At 40.8% G+C, this 24153-nt stretch overlaps 1 protein-coding gene across 1 annotated transcript in view; it reads left to right on the top strand.

Annotated features, from left to right (window-relative positions):
• The first annotated feature begins 23047 nt into the window (after nt 1-23047).
• The window catches only part of LOC111972393 (cadherin-2-like), a 79527-nt gene continuing 78421 nt past the window's right edge, over nt 23048-24153 (top strand). Inside the window, exon 1 of the mRNA XM_023999441.2 lies at nt 23048-23405. Within this exon, the coding sequence (XP_023855209.1) occupies nt 23358-23405 (48 nt within the window). The 5' untranslated portion in view covers nt 23048-23357. The remainder of the gene's footprint in view (nt 23406-24153) is intronic.

Below are 24153 nucleotides of genomic sequence, written 5' to 3'. Positions count from 1 at the left end.
AGAAGATTATAGGTTTGAATCTCACTGATGCTGTGTCACAATAAAAAATAAAATGTGTTTGCATGATTAATGCCTAAGAAAAGGAATTTCCATGTGTCCTATCAGTGCTTGAGTTTAAAAAAAGGTTAACCCCAAGTAAGCTAGCAGTGTTAATTAAAGTCTTATTGAAACATTCAGTGAACGTTTTACGAAAMTTATWAAAAAAACTCCAAATAACCTATCTGTCACGCCCTGATCTGTTTCACCTGTCTTTGTGATTGTCTCCACCCACCTCCCAGGTGTCAACTGTTTTCCTCATTAGTCCCTGGGTACTTATTCCTGTGTTACCTGCTTGTATGTTGCCAGTTCGTCTTGTTTGTCAAGTCAACCAGCGTAGTTTTTCCTGTTCTCCTGCTTTTTCCGGCTCTCTGTTTTTGCTAGTCCTCCTGGTTGTGACCCTTGCCTGTCTGGACTCTGTACTCGCCTGCCTGACCATTCTGCCTGCCCTGACCTCGAGCCTGCCTGCCACACCGTACCACCTGGYCTCTGACCTGGTTTTGATCTTTTGCATGTCCATGACCATTCTCTTGCCTACCCTTTTTGGATGATAATATATTATCAGAGACTCAAACCATCTGCCTCCCATGTCTGCATCTGGGTCTCACCTTGTTCCCTTATACTATGATTTCCAATCTCAGAACCTCCCTGCAACAAAAACATTAACGTTCCCAGAACAAGAGAATTTTTCACTTCCGTTAATTTGTAATTTTTTTATCCGGTCGGATAAACACACTGTTAGGAGGAATCATGGGATTCCTCCTAACAGAGCTGGTGTAACTGCGTCAGGTTTGTGGGCCTCCTTACTCACACATGCTTTTCAGTTCTGCCCACAAATTGTATATAGGATGGAGGTCAGGGATTTGTTATGGCCATTCCAATACCTTGACTTAGTTGTCCTTAAGCCATTTTGCCAAAACTTTGGAAGTATGCCTGGGGTAATTGTCCATTTGGAAGACCCATTTGCGACCAAGCTTTAACTTCCTGACTGATGTCTTGAGATGTTGCTTCAATATATCCACATAATTTCCATCCTCATGATGCCATCTATTTTGTGAAGTGCACCAGTCCCTCCCACAGCAAATAATGATCTTTGTTCCCATGTGCAGTTGCAAACCGTAGTCTGGCTTTTTATGGCGGTTTTGGAGCAGTGGCTTCTTACTTGCTGAGCGGCCTTTCAGGTTATGTCGATATAGGAGTTATTTTACTGTGATATAGATACTTTTGTACCTGTTTCCTCCAGCATCTTCACAAGGTCCTTTGCTGTTGTTCTGGGATTGATTTGCACTTTTTGCACCAAAGTACGTTAATCTCTAGGAGACAGAACGTGTCTCCTTCCTGAGCGGTATGACGGCTGCGTGGTCCCATGGTGTTTATACTTGCGTACTATTGTTTGTACAGATGAACGTGGTACCTTCAGGCATTTGGAAATTGCTTCCAAGGATGAACCAGACTCGTGGAGTTCTACAAAAAAATGTCTGAGGTCTTTGCTGATTTCTTTTAATTTTCCCATGATGTCAAGCAAAGAGGCACTGAGTTTGAAGGTAGGCCTTGAAATACATCCACAGGTACACCTCCATTTGACTCAAATTATGTCAATTAGCCTATCAGAAGCTTCTAAAGCCATGACATAACTTTCTGGCATTTTCCAAGCTGTTTATTAAAGGCACAGTCAACTTAGTGTATGTGAACTTCTGACCCACTGGAATTGTGATACGGTGAATTATAAGTGAAATAATCTGTCTGTAAACAATTGTTGGAAAAATGACTTGTCATGCACAAGGTAGATGTCCGAACCAACTCGCCAATACTATAGTTTGTTAACAAAAAATTTGTGGAGTGTTTGAAAATTGAGTTAATGATTCCAACCTAAGTGTATGTAAACTTCCGACTTCAACTGTATATACAGTACCGGTCAAAAGTTTGAAATAGCAATTATTTAATTTTCAAATAAGCAAATGTGAGAGGTTGTAATCTGAATTAAGTGAAAAGGCAATTCTTGAACATGGGGGACCCACTTTTACTAATCTGCTAGAGAACCTTTTTAGATATTAGTATATTTTTTGTATGACTCAAGCCTTTAGTTAGAGGTCTAATGCATTCATATTAAATCATTTCTACCCTCCGAATTCATATTCATTATATATATCGGCCCGTTTAATTTGGTCTGGCTTGCCATTCCATATAAAATGTAATATTTTTCACTCATTTAATTTACAAAAACAAGTTGTGTAGGCAGTGCCATAATCAAATAGGTCAACTGGGATATAACTGAAGAGCTAATCAGGGTGATTTTMCCACAAAATAGACAGGTATTTTCCTTTCCATGGTATCAATATCTTATCTATTTTTGCTAACTTACTATTAGAATGTATTGTAGTGAGATTATTTCGGGATATGAATACCTAGTATGTACACTTCACCATCAGACCATTTTATTTATAAATTACACGGTAATGTAAAAGTTATATTTTTTAGCGATCCAATACGTAATGTTGTCCACTTTTCATAATTTCGTTGTAATCCAGAGAGGTTTGAAAAATTATCTAGATCCTCTATGAGGCTATGGAGGGATCCAAATTGTGGATTTAAAATAAAACATGAATCATCATCGTACAATGACATGTTGTATGTTTTTGACATGTTTTTTAAGCCCTGGATTTCTAGCCCCTTGATATTATTGTTGGATCTGATTTTAATAGCTAACATTTCGAAGGCCATAAGAAATAGATACACCGATAGTGAACAACCTTGTTTTAGTTATCTTGTCAGTTTAATACTTTCTATGTATTAGACATTATTTACTATTTTACACCTAGGGTTACGATACCTAACTTTAACCCATTGTATAAGAGATTCTCCAGAATTGAAATATTTCAGCCATTATTTATAAATTCCAATCGTACTTAATCAAAAGCCTTTTCAAAGACAGATATGAATACCAGGCCTGGTTTCCCTGTTTTTTATTATAGTGTTCTATTGTTTCCAGTACTTGTCTTATATTATCTCCAATGTATCGTCTATGTAAAATACCTGTCTGATTAGGATAAATAATATCCGTCAATAACTTTTAAATTCTATGCACTATGCATTTTGCTCACATTTTGCGTCACACACTGAAGTGTAAGGAGCCTCCAACTTTAATAGACTGGATCCTGTTATTTACCACCTGGGGACTGTTTCATTAATAATAAATGCAGACCTTCTTGCTGAGTATCTGATAATCTTCCATGTTTATAGGAGTGGTTAAAACATGCTAATAACGGTCCTGAGTACATCAAAAATMGTTTGATATACCTAAACTGGTTTGCCATCCAGCCCCAGACTTAAAGGCTTTAACTGCATCAAGAAGATCCTCATCTATAATTTGGCCTTCACTTGAGTCTGTCTGTACAGCTGTTAATTTTACATTATTCATAGAATAAAATCCTTACAATTAACTTTGGTTAGTGGAGATGGGGGGTACTTAAAGTACTTTGCATCCTCTTTCAAAATATAGGTTGGTGAATCATGGGTGACTCCGTCATTTGTAACAAGTTTCAATAAATACATTTCTATTGTTTTTCTTCTAACTTATTCTGCACCTCTATGGTACAGTTCTTATTGATATCTATCTGCACTGTTATTCCTTCCATTTCCTTTGTTAATATGAACCCTTTTGACCTAAATTGCTTTTGTTTTAAAGATGAGTATTGAATTGCATGACCTCTAAAGGCACATTTAAAAGTGTCCCATACAATAAGGGGATCTGCTGTATCTATGTTATGTTGGAAAAAGTAAGTTATAAATGATTATGTCCTGTTTAAAAACAAGTTGTCATCCAATAGGCTTTGATTCGAGTTTCAATATCCTCGCCCACGTGGAAATTCTGTAAGAGTAATGTACAGTGCTGTGAAAAAGTATTTGCCCCTTCCTGATTTTTTTGCACATTTGTCACACTTAAATGTTTCAGATCATCAAACAAATGTAATATTACACAAAGATAACCCAAGTAAACACAAAATGCAGTTAAGTGATGATTTTATTTATTAAGGGAAAAAAGCTAGCCGAACCTTCATGGCCCTATGTGAAAAAATAATTGCCACCTAAACCTAATAACTGGTTGTGCCACCCTCAGCAGCAACAACTGCAATCAAGCGTTTGTGATAACTGGCAATGAGTCTTTCACATCGCTGTGGAGGAATTTTAGCCGACTCTTCTTTGCAGAATTGTTTTAATTCAGCCACATTGGAGGGTTTTCGAGCATGAACTTCCTTTTTAAGGTCACGCCACAGCATCTCAATCGGATTCAATTCCGGACTTTGACTAGGCCACTCCAAAACCTTAATTTAGTTTTTTTTAAGCCTTTCAGAGGTGGACTTGCTGGTGTGTTTTGGATCATTATCCTGCTGCAGAACCCAAGTGCGCTTCACCTTGAGGTCATGAACTGATGGCCGGACATTCTCCTTCAGGATTTTTTTGGTAGAGAGCAGAATTCWTCACAGCAAGTTATCCAGGTCCTGAAGCAGCAAAGCAGCCCCAGACCATCACACTACCACCACCATATTTGACTGTTGGTATGATGTTCTTTTTCTGAAATGCTGTGTTACTTTTACGCCAGATGTAACGGGACGCACACCTTCCAAAAAGTTCAACTTTTGTCTCGTCAGTCCATAGAATATTTTCCCAAAAGTCTTGGGGATCATCAAGATGTTTTTTGCTAAAAGTGAGACGAGCATTTATGTTGTTTTTGGTCAGCAGTGGTTTTTGCCCTGGAACTCTGCCATGGATGCCATTTTTTCCCAGTCTCTTTCTTATGGTTGAGTTATGAACACTGACCTTAACTGAGGCAAGTGAGGCCTGCAGTTCTTTAGATGTTGTTGTGGGTTCTTTTTTGACCTCTTGAATGAGTCGTCGCTGCGCTCTTGGGGTAATTTGTGAGCTCTTGGCCGGCCACTCCTCTCCATTTGTGGATAATGGCTCTAGAATGGCTCCCAAAGCTTTAGAGATGTCTTTGTAACCCTTTCCAGACTGATAGATGTCAATTACTTTGTTTCTTATCTGTTCCTGAATTTCTTTGGATCACGGCATGATGTCTTGCTTTTTGAGATCTTTTGGCCTACTTCACTTTGTCAGACAGGTTRTATTTAAGTGATTTCTTGATTCAACAGGTCTGGCAGTCATCAGGCCTGGGTGTGGCTAGTGAAATTGAACTCAGCTTTCCAAAAAATGTGATTAACTACAGTAAATTCATGATTTAACAAGGGGGGGGGCAATTACTTTGTCACATAGGGCCATGTAGGTTCGGATAGCTTTTTTCCCTTAATAAATAAAATTATCACTTAACTGAATTTTTTGTTTACTTGGGTTATCTTTTTGTAATATAAAAATGTGTTTGATCTGAAACATTTAAGTGTGACAAATGTGCAAAAAAATAAGAAATCAGGAAGGGGGCAAATACTTTTTAAAATCTTGACTGAGTTTCAGACAGGGTGTGTTTACGGAAAAATTCAATCAATCCCTATCCCAGTCTGCGTCTCCACATGCTTCAAGATGGCCACCATTGTTCCTGTTCCCAAGATAGCTAAGGTAACTGAACTAAATTACTATTGCCCTTCTGTCATCATGAAGTGCTTTGAAAGACTAGTCAAGGATTATATCACCTCCATCTTACCTGTCCCACTTCAATTTGCTTACCGCCCCAATAGGTCCACAGACGATGCAATCGCCTGCGCACTGCCCTATCCCATCTGGACAAGAGGAATACCTATGTAAGAATGCTGTTCATTGACTGCATCTCAGCATTCAACTCCATAGTACCTACCAAGCTCATCATTAAGCTTGAGACCTTGGGTCTCGACCCCGCCCTGTGTAACTGGGTCCTGGACTTCCTGATGGGCCGCCCCCAGGTGGTGAAGGTAGGAAACAACATCTCCACTCTGCTGATCCTCAAATTGGGGCCCCACAAGGGTGCGTTCTCAGCCCCCTCCTTTACTCCCTGTTCACCCACGGCTGCTTGACCCAACTCAATCATCAAGTTTGCAGACGACACTACAGTAGTGGGCTCGATCACCAACAACGACGAGACAGCATACATGGAGGAGATGAGGGCCCTTGGAGTGTGATGTCAGGAAAATAACCTCTCACTCAATGTCAGCAAAACAAAAGAGATGATTGTGGACTTCAGGAAACAGCAAAGGCAGCACCTCCCTATCCACATTGACGGGACAGAAGCGGAGAAGGTGGAAAGTTTTAAGTTCCTCGGTGTACATATTACTGACAAACTGAAATGGTCCAAGCACACAGACAGTGTGGTGAAGAAGGTGCAACAGCGCCTCTTCAACCACAGGAGGCTGAAAAAATGTGGCTTGTCACCGAAAACCCTCACTAACTTTTACAGGTGCACAATTGAGAGCATCCTGTCGGGCTGTATCACCGCCTGGTATTGCAACTGCACCACCCACAACCGCAGGGGTCTCCAGAGGGTGGTGCGGTCTGCACAACGCATCACTGGGAGCAAACTACCTGCTCTCCTGGATACCTACAACACCAGTTGTCACAGGAAGGCAAAAAATATCATGAAGGACAATAACCACCCGAGCCACTGCCTGTTCACCCCGGTTCCATCCAGAAGGCGAGGTCAGTACAGGTACATTAATGCTGGAACAGAGAGATTGAAAAACAGCTTCTATCTCAAGGCCATCAGATTGTTAAACAGCCACCACTAGCACAGAGAGGCGGCTGCCTACCTCCAGACTTGATTTCATTGACCACTTTAATAAATGGAACACTAGTCACTTTAATAATGCCGCTTTAAGAATGTTTAAATTACTCATCTGATATGTATAGTCTGTATACTTTATCCTTCACTATCTATTCTTTACTATCAATTGCATCTTAGCCGCTCTGTCACTGCTCATCCATATATTTTCTACTTATATATTCTTATCCCATTCCTTTACTAGATTGTGTGTATTAGGTTTTGTTGTGGAATTTGTTAGATATTAGGTTTTGTTGTGGAGTTGTTAGATATTAACTGTTAGATACTGCTGCACTGTCGGATCTAGAAGCATAAGCATCTCGCTACACTCGCAATAACATCTGCTAACCATGTGTATGTGACCAATAACATTTGATTTGATTTAAATTTGAGATTGCCCAGTGTGTTCACAATGCCTGGAGGAGAAGGAGAAATGTATTGTTTGTGTAGTGTGGCTAGATGTTATCTGTGCTTGCCATGATTATTCTATGTGTTTAATTTGTAAAATGTTATTTTGTGTTCAGTACATGGAAAACTATACTATGTTCAGTAGTGTCTTTTAAGGCACTGGTAGCTATATAACACTTGAATAAATCATATCAATAAAAAATATAGTTAACTGTAAATACTACAGTATAGTACAGTTTACTACAGTAAATACTATAGTATTCACTGTAGTGTTTCTGCTGACTGTAGTCCACAAAAACAATACAGTGAATACTATAGTATTAATACCATTGTATACTATAGTGTTTTTAAGTGGGCTGAAAGGCATTGATTGTCTTCAGAGCTGATTATTAACCCATCAACCAAAAAGGACAGTATCTCACTTCCTCTATTGACCAGTTCAATGGATCTTAAAGGTGTGTGAGAGAGAGAGTGAGTGCATGTCCGTGGGGGTATGTGCGCGTGGGCCTATATCTAGAATTATTGGAAAGTGACATAGCACAACTCTCATACCATAAAAATACTTCAGAATGTTGTCTTTCTCTTACAATTCATTCCAGCTGAATACAGTGGCAGTCCAAGGCTTTTGCTGAGGTATTTCTCATTAACTGCTGCTATACAGTCCTGAATTTCTTCTCAGATTACTGTGGGCTTGTGCATTGTCTCAATAAATGGCTTTCTTTATTGCAATGCCATAGTCAGACAGACAATAAAAACAACCAATTCAGATATATATATTTTTCACTAACCCAATAAAATGTCTGAATGGCTGCATTCAGACAGGCAGCCCAATTCAGATATTTTTCCCACTAATTGGTATTTTGACCAATCACATCAGAGCTTTTCACATCAGCTCTTTATCAGAACTGATCTGATTGTCTAAATGCAGCCTGTGCATCAGTTTTCCAAAAGTGTCTCAATCAGTGGAGACTAAAACCCTCAGGCTTACGCACGCATGCACGCACACACACAAATAAAAACGTACTTTGACGTACTACTTTGTGCTAATACGTTGTATGTGCTTTCTAAGCCAACGAATGGCTGTGTGGGTATTTGGTTAACTGGTGTCATTGGGTAACAAGGCTAATGAGCCATTAATGTGTGTGCCCTGAGGTGGGAGTGTGTGTGTGTGTGTGTGTGTGTGCATATATATGTGTGTGGGTTTGCGTGTGTGTGCCCTAATGAAGGAGCAGGTGAGGGAGCTGCTGGTTTGGATCCACTTGACTGAGTGTGATGATGTTGTTTGACTTGATTAATATGTCTGATTAGAATTCCCTCTGTTCTTCCTTGCATCATTTTGTATTTGTTAGTCTGCGATTTTTTACGTCATTGGGCAACACAGCCTAGCCCTTGTTACCAAAGGATTTTATACGGATACAGTGCTCATATAAAAGTTGTGTTTCATCCTGTGTATACATGTACTGTAAGTTTCTTTAGATAAGAATTTTGTGTAACTCTACGTCCCAAACGGCATCCTATTACATAAACAGAACCATATGGACCCTGGTCAAAGGTAGTGCACTATATGGGAAAAAGGGGGCAATTTGGGACACAGACTAAGTTAATGAAAAGTAAATGAAGGTCCACAGAGAACAGGTTGACTGTTTTCCACCAGAGGAGACTCTTTGTTAAAATAGACTAGGAAGCTAGGAGAGTTTGAGTTTCATCAGATGTGTGTGTGTGTGTGTGTGTGTGTGTGTGTGTGTGTGTGAGAGAGAGAGAGAGAGAGAGGGTTAACAGACACAGGTGCATTGCTCATATAAGGTTAGACTCTCAAAGTTGCAGACTCATCACAGAGCGTGAAAGTCCACTCTACAAGAGGTTTGCAATATACCAGCTCCAAACTTTTTTACTGACAAAGAGAAGGCCTCTCTGGGAGTTAAATGTAAGCTTTATTGCATATGATCTCTCTTTATTGAGTTAAAGTCTGGAGTGGTGAAAGCTGATGGTCAGCAGAAGGAGGCCCAGKAGTGAGTGATTATATACCTTACATTCCCACAGGGATTTTGGGCAGCTGCCCACGAGTCTGATGATGTGTAAATAACATGACAGAGCATAATTTAAGTGTCTGTGTTCCAGAGAGACAGAAAGAGGGAAGGAGAGAAAGAGAGAGATACAAAGTGTGCATGTGTGTTTGTGCCGCATGTCTGTCTTCAGAATGTGTGTGTGTGTGTGTGGTGTGTGTGTGTGTGTGTTGTGGTGTGTGTGTGTGTGTGTGTGTGTGGTGTGTGTGTGTGTGTGTTGTGTGTGTGTGTGTGTGTGTGCGTGCGTGCGTTTGAGTGGCGTGCATGTATAAAGGTTCAGGTCTATTACACTGGAGACATCTTAAGTGTTTAGATCCCTAAAAGGCAGAGGATGACGAGATAAACAGAGAGATGAAGAAAGACAAAGATACTGTACATAAAGAGATAGAAAAAGACACTATGGAAAACAAAGCTTTTACTATCTCATACTGGAATATACAATGTCTGAGGTCATCTTCCTTTGTCCTAAAGAGCAAGAACCCAGACTTCATCAAATACATTGGAAACACACACATTGTCCTACAAGAAACATGTTATAAAGGAGACTGGTTGCCCGCTAGGTTACAGAGAGCTGGTAGTCCCATCCACCAAACTACCAGGTGTGAAACAAGGAAGAGACTCAGGGGGGTATACTAATTTGGTATATTGCAGACCTAAACCACTCTATTAAATTTGTCAAAACAGTAACATTTTACATCTGGCTAGAAATGAATAAGGAAATGATCTCAATAGAGAAAATGTGTACTAGCTATATCCCCCCAATAGAATCCTCGCAATTTAACGATGACAGCTTCTCCATTCTAGAGGGGGGAGATGAACAATTTACAGGCCCAGGGACATGTACTAGTCTGTGGCGACCTAAATGCCAGAATTGGACAAGAACCTGACACCCTCACCGGGGGACAAACACCTACCTGGAGGTGACAGCATTCCCTCCCCCATATGCCCCCCTAGACACAACTACGACAACATCACCAACAAAAACGGGTCACAACTCCTGCAGCTCTGTCGGACGCTGGGTATGTACATAGTCAATGGTAGGCTTTGAGGGGACCCCTACGGTAGGTACACCTATAGCTCTACTTTTGGCAGTAGTACTGTAGACTACTTTATCACTGGCCTCAACCCAGAGTCTCTTAGAGTGTTCAGTCAGTCCACTGACACCCTATCAGATCACAGCAAAATCACACTCAACTTAAACAGAGCTATGCTCAATCATGAGGCATCAAAGCCAAAGGAACTGAATAATATTACGAAATGCTACAGATGGAGGGAAGTTAGTGTGGAAATTTACCAAAAACCATTTAGGCAACAACAAATTCCTTCTAGACAATTTCCTGGACAAAATGTTTCATTGTAATAGCGAAGGTGTAAGCTTGGCAGTAGATAACCTAAACAGTTTATTTGACCTCTCAGCTTCCCTATCAAATGTAAAAAATGTCAAGCAGACAACCTAAGAAAATTATCAACCATGATAAATGGTTTGATGAAGAATGCAACAACCTAAGAACATAGAGACCCAAAAAAGCTTTGCCTTCACAATGGAGAATCACTAAAACAATACATAAGTACACTACGGAAAAGACAACACTTCAGAAATCAGCTCAATGTAATTGAAGAATCCATACAATCTAACCACTTCTGGGAAATTTGGAAAGCTCCAAACAAACAACAACACGAAGAGCTGTCTATCCAAAATGGAGGATGCATGGATAAACCACTTATTTTTGGCTCTACAACAAGGAACAAACAGCAAAAACATATACAGTGAGGGAAAAAAGTATTTGATCCCCTGCTGATTTTGTACGTTTGCCCACTGACAAAGAAATGATCAGTCTATAATTTTAATGGTAGGTTTATTTGAACAGTGAGAGACAGAATAACAACAAAAATATCCAGAAAAACGCATGTCAAAAATGTTATAAATTGATTTGCATTTTAATGAGGGAAATAAGTATTTGACCCCCTCTCAATCAGAAAGATTTCTGGCTCCCAGGTGTCTTTCATACAGGTAACGAGCTGAGATTAGGAGCACACTCTTAAAGGGAGTGCTCCTAATCTCAGTTTCTTACCTGTATAAAAGACACCTGTCCACAGAAGCAATCAATCAATCAGATTCCAAACTCTCCACCATGGCCAAGACCAAAGAGCTCTCCAAGGATGTCAGGGACAAGATTGTAGATCTACACAAGGCTGGAATGGGCTACAAGACCATTGCCAAGCAGCTTGGTGAGAAGGTGACAACAGTTGGTGCGATTATTCGCAAATGGAAGAAACACAAAACAACTGTCAAACTCCCTTGGCCTAGGGCTCCATGCAAGATCTCACCTCGTGGAGTTGCAATGATCATGAGAATGGTGAGGAATCTGCCAGAACTAAACAGGAGGATCTTGTCAATGATCTCAAGGCAGCTGGGACCATAGTCACCAAGAAAACAATTGGTAACACACTACGCCGTGAAGGACTGAAATCCTGCAGCCCCGCAAGGTCCCCTGCTCAAGAAAGCTCATATACATACCCGTCTGAAGTTTGCCAATGAACATCTGAATGATTCAGAGGACAACTGGGTAACGTGTTGTGGTCAGACAGACCAAAGTGGAGTTCTTTGGCATCAACTCAACTTGCCGTGTTATGAGGAATGCTGCCTATGACCCCAAGAAACCATCCCCACCGTCAAACATGGAGGTGGAAACATTTTGGTGTTTTTCTGCTAAGGGACAGGACAACTTCACCGCATCAAAGGGACGATGGAGCGGCCATGTACCGTCAAATCTTGGGTGAAAACCTCCTTCCCTCAGCCAGGGCATTGAAAATGGGTCGTGGATGGGTATTCCAGCATGACAAAGACCCAAACACACGGCCAAGGCAACAAAGAGTGGCTCAAGAAAAAAGCACATTAAGGTCCTGGAGTGGCCTAGCCAGTCTCCAGACCTTAATCCATAGACAATCTGTGGAGGGAGCTGAAGGTTCGAGTTGCCAAACGTCAGCCCGAAATCTTAATGACTTGAAAAGATCTGCAAAGAGGAGTGGGAAAAAAAATCCCTCCTGAGATGTGTGCAAACCTGGTGGCCAACTACAAGAAACATCTGACCTCTGTGATTGCCAACAAGGGTTTTGCCACCAAGTACTAAGTCATGTTTTGKAGAGGGGTCAAATACTTATTTCCCTCATTAAAATGCAAATCAATTTATAACATTTTTGACATGCGTTTTTCTGGATTTTTTTGTTGATATTCTGTCTCTCACTGTTCAAATAAACATACCATTAAAATTACAGACTGATCATTTCATTGTCAGTGGGCAAACGAACAAAATCAGCAGGGGATCAAATACTTTTTTCCCTCACTGTACATGATCAAATACACATCTTAGAATCAACTATTAAAGACTACCAGAACATTATGGATTCTCCAATTACATTGAATGAACTACAGGACAAAATATAAACCCTCCAACCCAAAAATGCCTGTAGGGTTGATGGCATCCTAAATTAAATGATAAAATACACGGACCACAAATTCTAATTGGCTATACTTAAACTCTAACATCATCCTCAGCTCTGGCATAAAGGACTGATCACCCCAATCCCCAAAAATGGGGACAGATTTTACCCCAAAAACTACCGTGGGATATGCGTCAACAATAACCTTGGGAATATCCTCTGCACTATCATTAGCAGCAGACTCGTACATGTCCTCAATGAAAACAATGTAGTGAGCAAATGTCAAATTGGCTTTTTACCAAATTACCATGCGACAGACCACGTATTCCCCCTGCACACCCTAAATAACAAAAAAACAAAGCAAAACAAAGGCAAAGTCTTCTCATACATTGTTGATTTCAAAAAAGCTTGCGACTCAATTTGGCATGAGGGCCTGCTATACAAATTGATGGAAAGTGGTGTTGGGGGAAAAACATACAACATTATAAAACCATTTTACACAAACAACAAGTGTGAGGTTAAAATTGGCATAAAACCCACACATTTCTTTCCACCAGGCCGGGGGGTGAGACAGTGATGCACCTTAAGCCCCACCCTCTTCAACATACTGAATATGGCAACAAATTAGCGAGGGAACTAGAACAGTCTGCAGCACCCGGCTTCTACCTACTAGAATCTGAAGTCAAATGTATACTGTTTGCTGAAGATCTGGTGCTTCTGTCCCCAACCAAGGAGGACCTACAGCAGCACCTAGATCTTCTGTCAGACAAATTGGTGAGGGCACTAGAACAGTCTGCAGCACCTGGCTTCACCCTACTAGAATCTGAAGTCAAATGTCTACTGTTTGCTGATGATCTGTTGCTTCTATCTCCAACCATGGAGGGCCTTCAGCAGCACCTAGATGTTCTGTCAGATTTTCTGTCAGACCTGGGCCCTGACAGTAAATCTCAGTAAGACAAAAATAATGTGTTCCAAAAAAGGTCCAGTTGTCAGGACCACGAATACAAATTCCATCTAGACACTGTTGCCCTAGTTTATAGTCCCGTACCCCTTCAAACATTCAACCTCCAGCTGCGTACCCCCTCTAGCACCAGGGTCAGCTCACTCTCAAATCTTGTTTTTTTGCCATCATTGTAAGCCTGCCACACACACACTATACGATACATTTATTAAACATAAGAATGAGTGTGAGTTTTTGCCACAACCCGGCTTGTGGGAAGTAACAAAGAGCTCTTATAGGACCAGGGCACAAATGATAATATAATAATAATCAAAACATTTGCTCTTCATTTAACCATCTTACATATGAAACCTTATTTGTTCATCGAAAATTGTGAATAACTCACCACAGGTTAATAAGAAGGGTGTACTTGAAAGGATGCACATAATTCTGCAAGGTTGGGTTGTATTGGAGAGAGTCTCAGTCTTAAATCATTTCCACACACAGTCTGTGCCTGTATTTAGTTTTCATGCTCGTGAGGGCCGAGAATCCACTCTCACATAGGTACGTGGTTGGAAAGGGCATCAGTCTCTTAACAGCGCGATTTGCCAAGGCAGGATACTCTGAGCACAGCCCAATCCAGAAATCTGTCAATAGCTTCTGATTAAATTCAATGTTCACAGAACCGCTTGTTGCAATTTCGATGAGGCTCTCTTGCTCAGATATTGGTAAGTGGACTGGAGGCAGGGCATGAAAAGGATAACGAATCCAGTTGTTTGTGTTAATCATAGCCTCAATTTTGTCCCTCACATTGAATATGGTTGCGGAGAATCCCTTTAAGCCAGAAGACTCCTGAACACCTAATCAAATGGCTACCCAGACTATTTGCATTTCCCCCCCCCCCCCACTCTTTTACACTGCTGCTACTCTCATCTATGCATAGTCACATTAATAACTCTACCTACATGTACATATTACCTCAACTAACCGGTGCTCCTGCACATTGATCCTGTACTGGTACCCCCCTGTATATACTCTCGCCATTGTTATTTTACTGCTGCTCTTTAACTACTTGTTACTTTTATTTCATATTCTTATCCATATATTTTTAACTGCATTGTTGGTTAGGGGCTCGTAAGTAAGCATTTCACTGTAAGGTCTACACCTGTTGTAGTCGGCGCATGTGGCTAATTACAATTTGATTTGATTTGATTTAATCATACATTTAGATCATTCAGGTGAGAAAACATCAAAACGTTACAGTGCCTTGCAAAAGTATTCATCCCCATTGGTGTTTTTCCTATTTTGCTGCATTACAACCTGTAATTTAAATTGATTTTTATTTGGATTTCATGTAAAGGATATACACAAAATAGTCCAAATTTGTGAAGTGAAATGAAAAAAAAATACTTGTTTCAAAAAAATAAAACATAATTACAAACAGAAAAGTGGTGCGTGCATATGGATTCATCCCTTTTGCTATGAATCCCCTAAATAAGATCTGGTGCAACCAATTACCTTCAGAAGTCACATAACTAGTTAAACAAAGTCCACCTGTGTGCAATCTAAGTGTCACATGATCTGTCACATGATCTCAGTATATATACACCTGTTCTGAAAGGCCCCAGAGTCTGCAACACCACTAAGCAATGGGCACCACCAAGGAAGTGGCACCATGAACCAGGCAAGGAGGGCATTAATCAGAGAGGCAACAAAGAGAACAAAGATAACCCTGAAGGAGCTGCAAAGCTCCACAGCGGAGATTGGAGTATCTGTCCATAGGACCACTTTAAGCCGTACATTCCACAGAGCTGGGCTTTACGAAAGAGTGGCCAGAATAAAAGCCATTGCTTAAAGAAAAAAATAAGCAAGCACGTTTGATGTTCACCAAAAGGCATGTGGGAGACTCCCCAAACATATGGAAGAAGATACTCTGGTCAGATGAGACTAAAATMGAGCTTTTTGGCCATCAAGGAAAATGCTTTGTCTGGCGCAAACTCAACACCTCTCATCACCCCGAGAATACAGTCCCCACAGTGAAGCATGGTGGTTGCAGCATCATGCTGTGGGGATGTTTTTCATCGGCAGTGACTGGGAAACGGGTCAGAATTGAAGGAATGGTGGATGGCCCTAAATACAGGGAAATTCTGTTTCAGTATTCCAGAGATTTGAGACTGGGATGGAGGTTCACCTTCCAGCAGGACAATTACCCTAAGCATACTGCTAAAGCAACACTTGAGTGGTTTAAGGGGAAACATCTGAATGTATTGGAATGGCCTAGTCAAAGCCCAGACCTCAATACAATTGAGGATCTGTGGTATGACTTAAAGATTGCTGTGCACCAGCGGAACCCATCCAACTTGAAGGAGCTGGAGCAGTTTTTCCTTGTAGAATGGGCAAAAATCCCAGTGGCAAGATGTGCCAAGCTTATAGAGACATACCCCAAGAGACTTGCAGCTGGAATTGCTGCAAAATGTGTCTCTACAAAGTATTAACTTTCGGGGATGAATAGTTATGCACGCTCAAGTTTTCTGTTTTTTTGTCTTATTTCTAGTTTGTTTCACAATAAAAAATATTTTGCATCTTCAAAGTGGTAGGCACATTGTGTAAATCAAATGATACTAACCCCCCCCAAAATGTATTTTAATTCCAGGTTGTAAGGCAACAAAATAGGTAAAATTCCAAGGGGGGTGAATACTTTCACAAGTCACTGTACATGGTCGCTTCCCATATCATTGCATAGTGCAGAAAATACATCAGAGTTCAGGGGCCTTCCTTTAACAATGTTAACCATTTTCTTGTGTCCAAAACGTCTTTCAAGCTCTCAGGCATTCCCTTGGCAGCAAGAGCCTCTCGCTGGATGCTGCAGTTTACCCAAGTGGCATCGGGGGCAATTGCTTTAGCACGCACGCGCYTTACCACTCCACTATATCTCCCTGTCATTTCTTTTGCGCCATCAGTACAGATACCAACATGAGCGGCAGCTACGTTTCGCTACATATGGACCGTTAGTGGAATTCCAGCAAGAGTAACGGTTAATGTGATTGGATGTTAATTATTTGAGTAGGCTACCTGTATTTGACATTGTGTTGTTATTTCGCTGAACACTAGTTTTCTTTTCAATGTGAATCACATTTTTATTTGGCGTACCCCTGACGGCATTGTGAGGAATACCTGCCCTAAAGCACACAAACAAAAAACAATACATACCTTGGCCTAAACATTAGTGCCACAGGTAACTTTCATAAAGCTGTGAACGATCTGAGAGAGAGACAAGGCAAGAAGGGCATTCTATGCCATCACAAGGAACATAAAATGTGACATACCAATTAGGATCAGGCTAAAAAAGACTTGAATCAGTTATAGAAACAATTGCCCTTTGTGGTTGTGAAGTCTGGTGTCCGCTCACCAACCAAGAATTCACAAAATGGGACACCACCAAATTGAGACTCTGCATGCAGAATTCTGCTAAAATATTGTCTGTGTACCATGTAAAACACCAAATAATGCACGCAGAGCAGAATTATGCCGATACCCGCTAATTAGCAAAATCCAGAAAAGAGACGTTGAATTCTACAACCGCCTAAAAGGAAGCGATTCCCAAACTTTCCATAACAAAGCCACCACCGACAGAGAAATTATCCTGGAGAAGAGCCCCCTAAGCTCTGTTCACAAATGCAAACAGACCTCACAGAGCCCCAGGACAGCAACACAATTAGACCCAACCAAATCAGGAGAAAACAAAAAGATAATTACTTGATACATTGGAAAGAATTTACAAAAAAMAGCAAACTACAATGCTATTTGGCCCTAYCAGAGAGTACACAGTGGCAGAATAGCTGACCACCGTGACTGACCCAAAATTAAGGACATCTTTGGCTATGTCCAGACTATAGAGAAAGGCCGCTGAAGGCAGCCATGGCTCTCAAGAGAATACAGTCTATTTGCATACTGCCTACAAAATGAGGTGGAAACTGAGCTGCACTTCCTAACTTCCTGCCAAATGTATGACCATATTAGAGACACATATTTCCCTCAGATTACACAGACCCACAAAGAATTCGAAAACAAATTCAATTTTGATAAACTCCCATATCTTTTGGGTGATTTACCACAGTGTGAAATCACAGCAGTAATGGATGATGAGGAGCATCCATTAGTGGAAACATGTAACGAGCGCCCCAATGTAGTGTGGGTAAGGCGGCCCCTTACACAAAAGTAGTGKACTATATAAGGAATAATAGGGTGCCATTTGGGATGCACCTACACTGTAACAATGTCACAGGCTGACCTAACTCCCTTTATTCCAGTATACAGCAGTGGAGGGGAGCTCTGAGCTCTGCTCACTAATGTTAACTTGGAGAAATGTTGATGTGCAGCACAGCACTTAAAGGCTGAGTGCTGAGAGCAGGGAGGTTATGGATAAGTGTTTAACAGTGCAGGTCTGGCCAGGACCCCATTACAAAACATTCTGTGTCAGACCAAGCTAAAGTGCTGAAGATAATTAGAGTACAGTGAGCATATTACTGTACCTAGCCTATATCGCTGGGGCTAATGTTATGCTAGACTATGCTAGGCTAGTTACTATGAACACACAGCTTGCATTGATGCTAATGCGAAAATTGCTAAGGGAGAAGGTATCAGTGCTGAACTCCACAGACAGGACTGAATGCTGCTCATTGCCCAGCCCAGATAAGTGCCAGGGCCCAGGGATATCTATTAGATCCCTCTCATCGGAGCGGTTCGCCATTTAGCGCACTAACCTCTCCAGCCCTATAGACTGAATATGGCTATATCTCATATATAAACAGGAGCCTCAATCATCAGACATCCTGAGACTGGGGCTCAGAGTGAAAGTAATATGGTTTTGCATATTATTTTTTGGTTCTAATGACTGAGACCCCAGTCAAAATCTTACACAAGCAGTAAAACAGATCAAAACATTTTTATCAGACAGACAGACAGACAGACAGACAGACAGACAGACAGACAGACAGACAGACAGACAGACAGACAGACAGACAGACAGACAGACACCACAGTGCTAAAAGGTACACACACACACATTGCCTAATGCCTAGCCTACACACACACAAACACAGACACACACAGACACACACACTATACTAACACACCACAGCACCCTAGCAAGATCTCTGGAATGATTTGAGGAGACAGATAGTAATCAAGATGAGACACATGGCTAATCAGAGAGACAGATTAGGGATAGAGGAAGAGAGTGGGCATGAGAGTAAGTGGAAAATAGAAAAAGAGACGTGGTAAATGCAGAGAGAGAGAAAGAGAAAGAGAGCGAGGGGGGATGCAATATAGAAAGGGAAGCAAGGAACCCTTACAGGAAAAACACCTGAATTTCACACGTGAAGACGTGAAAACATATGAGCTTGTGTGATCTCATGTGATCACGTGATTTTATGTTAATGTGATAAATGTGACAATATGTGATTAAAATATATATATATATATATATTTCACCTTTATTTAACCAGGTAGGCCAGTTGAGAACAAGTTCTCATTTACAACTGAGACCTGGCCAAGATAAAGCAAAGCAGTGCGACACAAACAACACAGAGTTACACATGGGATAAACAAACGTACAGTCAATAACACAATAGAAAATGAACATGTGATAACATGATCTATGAAATAAATGTGAAATAAATGTGACACATGGGATGCAACATTTTTACATGTGCTACCATGAAATTACACGTAACAACATTTGAGCACATGTGAAAACAAGATCTTGTGAAATAAATGGGAAAACATGATCTTGTGAAAAAAATTGGAAAACATGATCTTGTGAAATAAATGGGAAAACATGATCTTGTGAAAAAAATGGGAAAACATGATCTTGTGAAATAAATGGGAAAACATGGGGATGCTAGTAAAGAACAAGGCCAGCACACTGTTAAAGCTCCCAATTCACCGCTTTACTGACAACTTTTCAATCCGAAACAAAGCTTTTTCAGGTCAAACAAACAAACAAACTGAGTGCTCACATCCCAAAATATACACATTTCACCTCACATGACCATTGCGGACATGACGCATGGTGGGTGCAAAAACAATTTGTGTTTCTCTAATAATTTGACAACAATGAGATGGGCACATGTAGTAGTTACAGAAAATAATATATATTTATAAAATGACCAAGTAGGTGACATGGAAGGCAAGACAAATCAAAGTGACATATTCATGTAAGAAATGGTCTGATATCAAACTCTTGGTTCAGACCTCTAGGAGACATGGTACACAAACGGTGAATCCAATACAATTCTCTTCACAATAACATATTACATGTATCTCATGGGGATCATGGGGATGCAACATTTTAATGTGATACCATGAAACTACATGTGCKAAAATGTAAGTATGTGGAAAAACCCAGGTGTCAAATGTTATTGAGAATATTTTACTTTAAAAGGCATAATTTACATGAATTACATTTAAACAGTCATGGTTTAATGCAGGTTAAGCACCTCCTTTGACACGGGCTCTTCTGCAAACTTTGTAAGAACATTGTAAGAACTCAGTAATTGGTAAGAACTCAGTAATTGGCTGCACTGTAAAGAGGTAGGAGTGCGTTTCCAGTAACTTAATGACAACTTGTTGCCAGAATTTARAGTCAATTTGTCATTTCTTAACTGAAAACCCTTTGTCAGTAAGTTATTGTAGAATTCACAGTAACTTACTGGCAAAATGTTACCAGTAACCTACAGGCAACTTGCTTTCATTAGCAATACATGCCATTAATTTACTACAGTGGTTCTTCCTTTAAAAGTTGCGGGGTACTGCAGCACAGCTTGCGGGGTGCCACAGAATTCTATTATTTAAGTGTCAGCCATTGTTGCCATTAATGCTAGTTTGACCACCAGATGGGATCTTTGAGAAGCATTTGACTGTTTTTAATATTGTCTTGTACTAGAGAATTTAAAKCCTTTTTTTGTAAGAACATAGTATATGGGATTGATTTTAGGAAATTTAGCTTAATTAATTTGATTAATATTATGGTGTTTCTATTCCAAGAAAAATGAAACCCTCAAGGAAAATATAGAACTGTACAACGTGACCGGTCAGGAGTAGGCTACTAAGTGGTTGCGAGTGAAGAGCAAAATAATCCTAACATAATAATCCACACCCTAATTGTAGTCTAACCAATACCCAAATGGAGATTCAGTGAAAATAAAAATCGAATTGATTTATCAAGACCAGTCCGCATCAAGGGTGCAAGTAGTACCTGCAAAACACCAGTCTCAACGTCAACAGTGAAGAGGCGACTCCGGGATGCTGGAGAAAGAGAGAGAAAGAGACAGTCTAGAGGTATGCAGGAGGAGTGTAGTGATCAGCTTTGGGCTTTGACTCCACTTAGTGGAACTGCTGAAAGCTTTTCGCTTCACTGAGACACGGCATGAAAACACACACACACACACAAACAATTAGCCTACAAATAACAAACATACACCTGCAATGTCCTTGCAATCCCAGGACAATCAGTGTGTGTGTGAGTGTGTGTGTGAGAGAGAGAGAAAGCGCAAGTATGAAGCAATAAGTGTGTGTAATTGTACTGGCTGCATCACCAATCCTGTTAGTGGCCAACTGGCCAGGATGGCATGCAATGTCTCACCATTGTTTAGTCCAGCTCCTGTTTCCGACATCTGCTCACTTCATCCTTGCCCATCTCTCAGCCTGCAGGATAAGCCTACTGCACTAAAAAGCCCCAGTAATTCGCTTTATTGCTCTCAGCTCATTGCACTGTATATACAGTATGGCCTAGTAGAGGTCTTCTACACAGAAGGCAGATTGAATTCTGAGTAGGCCTAGGCCTAGTGCAATTATTTTCCATCAATCTGAAACCTGTAGGCCTTTGACGCTTAACAAATGTGTAGACCGGATTCCGAAAGCCATTGGTTTCTACTATAGATTGGTGCCTAAAAGCCTGTTTTAGCATGAAGGACTTTCACCTTTTTTAAGTAGTCAACTGGGTCGGACTTCCTATGGGTTAAGGAAGGATCACTTAATTCCATTGGGGTCATCAGAAGGGGTCAACCAATGAATTATGCTTGTGAACAAACATTCCATAACCGCAGGTGGCAGAAAATTGCCAATCTTAGCTTATACCTGTTCAAACAACACACTCCAGGTGGCAGCATGCACCCTTTCAGATTATTTACCAACTCATAGAAGTAGTAGAAGAAGAAAATTTGGATTGCCCATCTGTAGATGCTCTACCAGTAACATGTCAATTAACTATCTACTATCCCTAACTCTAAACCTAATCTTAAKCCTTATCCTAAGTCTAGCCTTATTAACCCTTACCCTAACCCTTATTCTAAACCTAACCATAACCTTAGCAAGCAGTTGCTTATCAACAGATAGTTTGTTAATAGTATGAGCATCTACAGATGGAAAATCCGGACTATSCAAATAAAGTGTGACCGAAAAAGGCCTAAATGGGGGGCGACAGGTAGCCTAGTGGTTAGTGTTGAGCCAGTAACCAAAAGGTTGCTGGATCGAATCCCTGAGCTGACAAGGTCAAAATCTGTCGTTCTACCCCTGAACAAGGCAGTTAACCCACTGTTCCTCGGTAGACTGTCATTGTAAATAAGAATTTGTTCTTAACTGACTTGCCTAGTTAAAAATGCAAATGGCCTCAATGGTGCTGCCTGTGCGCTCAGATAAAATGCCATAGTGGGACAGATACAAAGAAGAGTTCTCTATGGCATTATCAGAGTTGATTTACTGTTTGGTTAGTTGGGTTAGGCGCCTTTCCTTCTAACTAATAAAATCCCTCACTTTGCATGTCCGTTGCAAACATCTTGTCTTGCCTCCTCACTGAAGAGCCAGGTCACCCGTGATACAAGTCAYTATTAGATGTCCATCCATGTCTGAGGACATCAGGAGATGATGTGGAAACCGGCCAGTAGGGGCAACAGTGAGCGCTGTTACCTTCAAGTAGGTTTCAGTATTGCTAGACTAACCCTTTACTTTAATCCTTACTTTAACCATTAAGAGTTCATGCCTAACGTTAAGATTTCGGAGTTAATGCCTAAACTTAACCTTAAACACTTCTAAATGTGATGTTTGGAACAACTTTAAAATTGGACGTTTGAGAAACATGGATGAACGTCTAATTCTGACATGGCAGATAACCCACTGCCAGATTTTTACCACTGTGAGAGCTTGTTGAAACCACCACCAAGAGCGCCACTTCACATGGTCATTCATTGGCCTCATTTTTTACTGCTCAATCATAGGCGGTCATTATTTCACATCAAAAGACAATACCTATAACCAACTCCCTCCTCCAACCACGTTTCCCCTCCGAGAGTTTAGGGTAGGACTCATTTGGTTMTACAGGAGGGGCGTGGTCTGTCATTCTCCGCCGGGAGAGAAGAGGAGAGGAGAGGGCGAAGAGGGAGAGAAAATTATCTTTGTGTGATTCCTGCCATATCTGATGTTATCCGGTAGGTAGAGACACTGAGGCCCGTGTTGTTGGTCGGTCCGACTGGTAGCCAGTTAAGTCATTCAACCTCAGTACCAGACAGAGTGCACTCCGCTCAGCAGCACAGCATAGAACTGGGACGGCGAGGAGAGAGACGAGGCTGCTACATGCCGCCGCCGCTGCTCGTTTACTAGTGAACATTCTCGCATTGAAACGCGAAGAGAGATTGGGGCTTTTCCCAACACATTCGAAGGAGGGATTTTAATCATGTTTCGAACCTTTGTCGCGCTGCTGATGCTACTGGCAGCTGTGCAGGTAGGCTACGAAACCGTTGCTTCGGTTTGGTGTAGTGGTGGGGTTGATTGGTTCGGTTGGTTGGCTATGGGACAGGGGTCGGAGTGACGGCTTGGTTTTTGCTCTATGATGATGGTCAACTCACTAGGGGAGACCGGGGTTGGTTGTCACAAGTATTACTCTCATTTGTATTTCTCAGCACCAGTATTCTTTACAATATCATTTTCAATATTAAGAGAAAGACCAAGGTCTTGGGTTGAAATGGGGACCCTTTTTATACAACGAGTTATAAGCCACCAAACACTCAGTCCACTTGTGACAACCAGTTACCAGCCCTATTGCAGGGTTGGATGTCACACACCAACAGCCCAATCGCGGGGTTGGATGACACACAGTATGGGGTTGGTTGTCATAATATTTGCTAGTAGCTTATTCCTTTTGTATGCAATATTGCTTAATTTCATGTTACAGTCTTAGAAATAGCCGAGCCTTTGTTTGATGGAACGATATTCCTAACAAAATTAAGCATTTACTCCGTGAGAATAACATTACATTTTTTTGTAAATTTCTGTGTGTACATAATTATTCAAGGATACTCCCTTAATTCAAACATTAACAAGTAAAATACCAATAATTTCCTTTTTACTTTCACCTATGAAAAACACAAATTCTCCTCACCTCAATGTTTTGTCATGTTGACATGAATTGACGAGGGGGATGAGTTATTTCAAAGAATTCACTCATTTGAACCTTACAAATATTACACAGT

This window comes from Salvelinus sp. IW2-2015, linkage group LG13 (assembly GCF_002910315.2).
Source record: "Salvelinus sp. IW2-2015 linkage group LG13, ASM291031v2, whole genome shotgun sequence".
Classification (NCBI taxonomy): Eukaryota; Metazoa; Chordata; class Actinopteri; order Salmoniformes; family Salmonidae; genus Salvelinus; species Salvelinus sp. IW2-2015.
This window is presented reverse-complemented; position numbering and strand designations above follow the sequence as displayed.